Below are 3,744 nucleotides of genomic sequence, written 5' to 3' on the forward strand. Positions count from 1 at the left end.
GACCTAGTGTAAGACAAGGAGGAGGCTTCCACACTGAGCCAGGGTACAGTTGCTGGTCAGGCGATTGGTCTGGGGGCCATGCCCCTCAGATTCTGTTGAATTGTAGCATTTGGAAGGGGTATTAATAATAATAATAATACGAGAATTTATAACGCGCACATATCTCACCACAAGGCGACTCATACACAATCTTTCCCATTAACAACTCAAGCATACTCATATACACTTACGCATAAATTGCATGAAGATGACAAGGCAACAACACAAACAGCAGAGACACGGCACTCAAAAGTAAGCATGAAAAAGAAAAGAACATTTTGGGTATTTTGGGTCTTTTGGGTCTTTCCTTGAGAAAAAAAGGTAAATTTTCTGGGTAAGGGGGGGGGGGGCTTCTGGAACCCAGAACACCCCCCTCCAAATCCAGCCCTGCGTGAGAGTTGCAGCCCACGAAGGCCGGAGAGGAAGACTGCTGACCTGAGACACACTGCGGCGTGATGGAAGTGCCCCACTTGTGGTCCTTGCAGAACAGCTTGTTGGCCGTCTGGTTCAGCAGCTTGTGGCCCGCGAAGCACGTGTAGGTGGCCACCATGACGTAACGCCCGCGTGCCTCGTTCATCACGTAGCTGATCTCCACCACCGCGTTCTCCAGGGCGGGAGGCTCAACCTGCAACAACAACAACATAAATTATTGAATTGAAAAACAAAAATAAGCAAATAACAGCAAAAATGACATTCAAAAAATGGGTCACATGAACAATTTACCATCGACTTTTGGTAGACTATGTTAAACGATTGTCATTGGTACGATACAGTCAACATGTTAAAGGTGCTCAGTTGGGGTCTCGAGCCGACGATGTGAGAACTTATCATTAGTAGCAGAGTTTAAACCATGCATCCATCTTCTGTGACTGACAGAAAGAAGCCAGTCACAAATGACTGACCTAGACTCTGCACAACTGCGTGTCCTCTTCTCAACAGAGAGAGGGACTAAGAGAGAGAGAGAGAGAGAGAGAGAGAGAGAGAGAGAGAGAGAGAGAGAGAGAGAGAGAGAGAGAGAGAGAGAGAGAGAGAGAGAGAGAGAGAGAGAGTGAGACAGCGAACGAGAAAGAGGGAAGGAATCACTTCCCATCCGTTATACTTTGTGATTGGACTGATTTTAATGAAACGATTCACATTCTAAACATTGCCCATAGAAACATCTTACATGACCGTGAAAGCAGGTCTCGTCGGAGTTCACAAAGCTGAGGTCTTCTGTCACTGGGGTTGCCGTGGTTACTAACGTCTTGATGACGTCACCTTTGCTGACGTCACCCTTGCTGACGACAGGAGGGCTGGGTGTAGTGGTGGTCAGTTTGGGATTAACTACATGAAAAGGTAAAGGGCATTATACTACAGGAAGTGTACACGGACCCTCTTAGACAGATAGATTCACTAGAATAAAAAGAAAACCATCCATAATGTCTTTAGGCCAAAAAAAGTGTGTTTCGTATGACAAGGCCAAAACAAGTTAGGGTTCTTAGGTCGATTCCTCTATCTTGGATTTAAGTGTGTTTTTGTGTATGCCGCTTTTTATTGGCTGGAAATCTCGCGAACTGTGCCACCTGGAGAAGATTAACTTTCCTTGCAGATCTAGAGTCCGCAAAATCAAATGTTGTCCTTTTTAATAAAAGCATATTTTTGAAGGGTCAAAAAAAGTTCTCGGTTCGGGAGGGAAAATAGGGTTGGTCGGGGAATCGGAAACAAGGAAATTTCTTTTGGCCTTAGTGGCATGGCCATGAAAGTGTCACCTTTTGTCATTGTCTTTGTCACAAACGACTCACCCACGCAAACAGGATAGATGCCGGTCCACTTCCCTCCCTCACACAGCAAGACGCGGGATCCAATCAAATAGAAGCCCTGCCTGCACGTGAAGGTAGCCACGCCCCCTGTCACGTCCATGTTGACCACGCCCCTATTGGGGGCCACCAGGGTGGGGCATTTGCTTTCTGTGTGTACATTATACAATAATAAGTTAAATACAATCGCTGGAAAATGTACCGTACTGCTGGCTAATGCTCGTTTTTTCAAAAGTCTGCAAGACATCGATCAAAAGCCGAATTTTCTTGAGGAAATTCACAAAAGACAATAATTAAGGACCCCCCCCCCCCCTCCCTCTCCCCTCCCTTCCCCCCTCCCCCCCCCTCCCAACCCCCGGTTATTAGGTTGGCTAGCGCAATGGTTGTTTGCGAATTCACAATTGCACAGAACATAATAATTTATGTCCAACAATCACATTAACACCTTTAAAACGAGGTCAGTTTTGCAAATATCTGCTGATATTTAAGTTACAGTCTCATGTGTGTCGTAGTTTTGCAGAACAAAACCCAAGTCTGTATACATAAAATTCACGTTGCGACAAAGAATGGCTTGTATATAAAACATTCTGTCGGCGGTCAACTGCTTTCGTTCTCTGGAAGGAATATTACTGTCTCGATGCGGCCGCCCCCTCCCGGCAGTTACTTGACATACGTTTATTGCCCTATTTGCGTTTTGAATCCTAAAACCGCAGGAAACATGCTTAAAATACATTGACCCATTTCCTTTTGTATGCCTTAAACGGCAGAAATCATGCAAAAACAAAGGATTCGTCCAATGACCGATATTCGTTTCAAGGCCTTGAACGCTTGCAAGAGAGACAGACAGACAGACAGATAGATAGATAGACAGACAAACAGACAGATGGACATACAGACAGACAGGCACAAAAGACAGAGAGAAACGTCCACATATAACTCATACAGTTACAAAAGTGTCCAGCAGCCACTGACCAACACACAGCGGGGGGTTGATGGTCCACTGCCCTGTCGCCAGGTCGCAAGCTCCGTGCGTGGGGCCTACGGCGTAGTAGGTGCTGTTGCAGATGTATTCCAACAGCAGCCCCCCTCCCCAAACCCTCGTCTGGCCGTTGCGGATATCTGGGGGAGGTGCACATGGCTTTTCCTCCTTTTTCTCCTCCTCCTCTTCCTCCTCGCCGAAGTCGAACTTAAATGGGTCACCTTCTGCAGAGTGAAATGCAATGAAGTGTTGAAGAAGATTTTACTTTCGCTCGCACTGACTTCAATACTTTAAAAATCCACTCGTGTAAACTTGCTGTCACGCAGGAAGCCATGAAGTATTCAGTATGTTCACAGTGACATTATCTTGCCTCATCTTCGAGAAATGATCTTTCACAGCGTAATTACAAGAGAAAAAACTAAATAAATACCATAAGTTTTGCAGACTGAACCGTAACTGTCTGCATCAGTTGTTTATAGTGCTACGTGTCACAGGATTGTAATCTGTCAATGTCCACTTGTAAGTCGTTTCACTGACCGTTTAGATCAGTTCTCTCATATCATAGCTATAGACAAACAACTTACCTCCATAGTCGTAGTTTTCCTCGTCGAAGTCGACTAGCCATTGCCCTTTGACGACAATAAAAGTGATGAAAACAACGAAAATCAGTGCAACAAGATTTGCAGCTACCGCCATGTTGGCAGGGTCAGGGTTCGGAGGTCGGCAAGTTTGTGCCGGCACTTTGTCATAGTATGGTAGCCCTTTTTAGTCAGTGCTGCAGAAATAAATTGTCAATGCAAGAACTCAATTCTTCAACTGTTCTTACTTACATTGTACTCGGTTTTCAATACGCAAAGTGTTTACCTGTGCATCGTCCTATTTATTCGTTCCTAAAAGCAGTAAAACTCAAAGGCGTTTGCTGGATAAGGA

At 45.2% G+C, this 3,744-nt stretch overlaps 1 protein-coding gene across 1 annotated transcript in view; it reads right to left on the reverse strand.

The window, feature by feature from the left end:
- Nucleotides 1-3,528, reverse strand: part of LOC138969644 (sushi, von Willebrand factor type A, EGF and pentraxin domain-containing protein 1-like) — a 5,519-nt gene extending 1,991 nt beyond the window's left edge. Inside the window, exons 1-5 of the mRNA XM_070342502.1 lie at nucleotides 3,399-3,528; nucleotides 2,808-3,038; nucleotides 1,821-1,985; nucleotides 1,205-1,362; nucleotides 475-664 (exon numbers count right to left, since the gene is read on the reverse strand). Coding sequence (XP_070198603.1) covers nucleotides 475-664; nucleotides 1,205-1,362; nucleotides 1,821-1,985; nucleotides 2,808-3,038; nucleotides 3,399-3,510 — 856 coding nt within the window. The 5' untranslated portion in view covers nucleotides 3,511-3,528. The remainder of the gene's footprint in view (nucleotides 1-474; nucleotides 665-1,204; nucleotides 1,363-1,820; nucleotides 1,986-2,807; nucleotides 3,039-3,398) is intronic.
- Between the last annotated feature and the right edge of the window lie 216 nt (nucleotides 3,529-3,744).

Source organism: Littorina saxatilis, linkage group LG6 (genome assembly GCF_037325665.1).
Source record: "Littorina saxatilis isolate snail1 linkage group LG6, US_GU_Lsax_2.0, whole genome shotgun sequence".
NCBI classification, from domain to species: Eukaryota; Metazoa; Mollusca; class Gastropoda; order Littorinimorpha; family Littorinidae; genus Littorina; species Littorina saxatilis.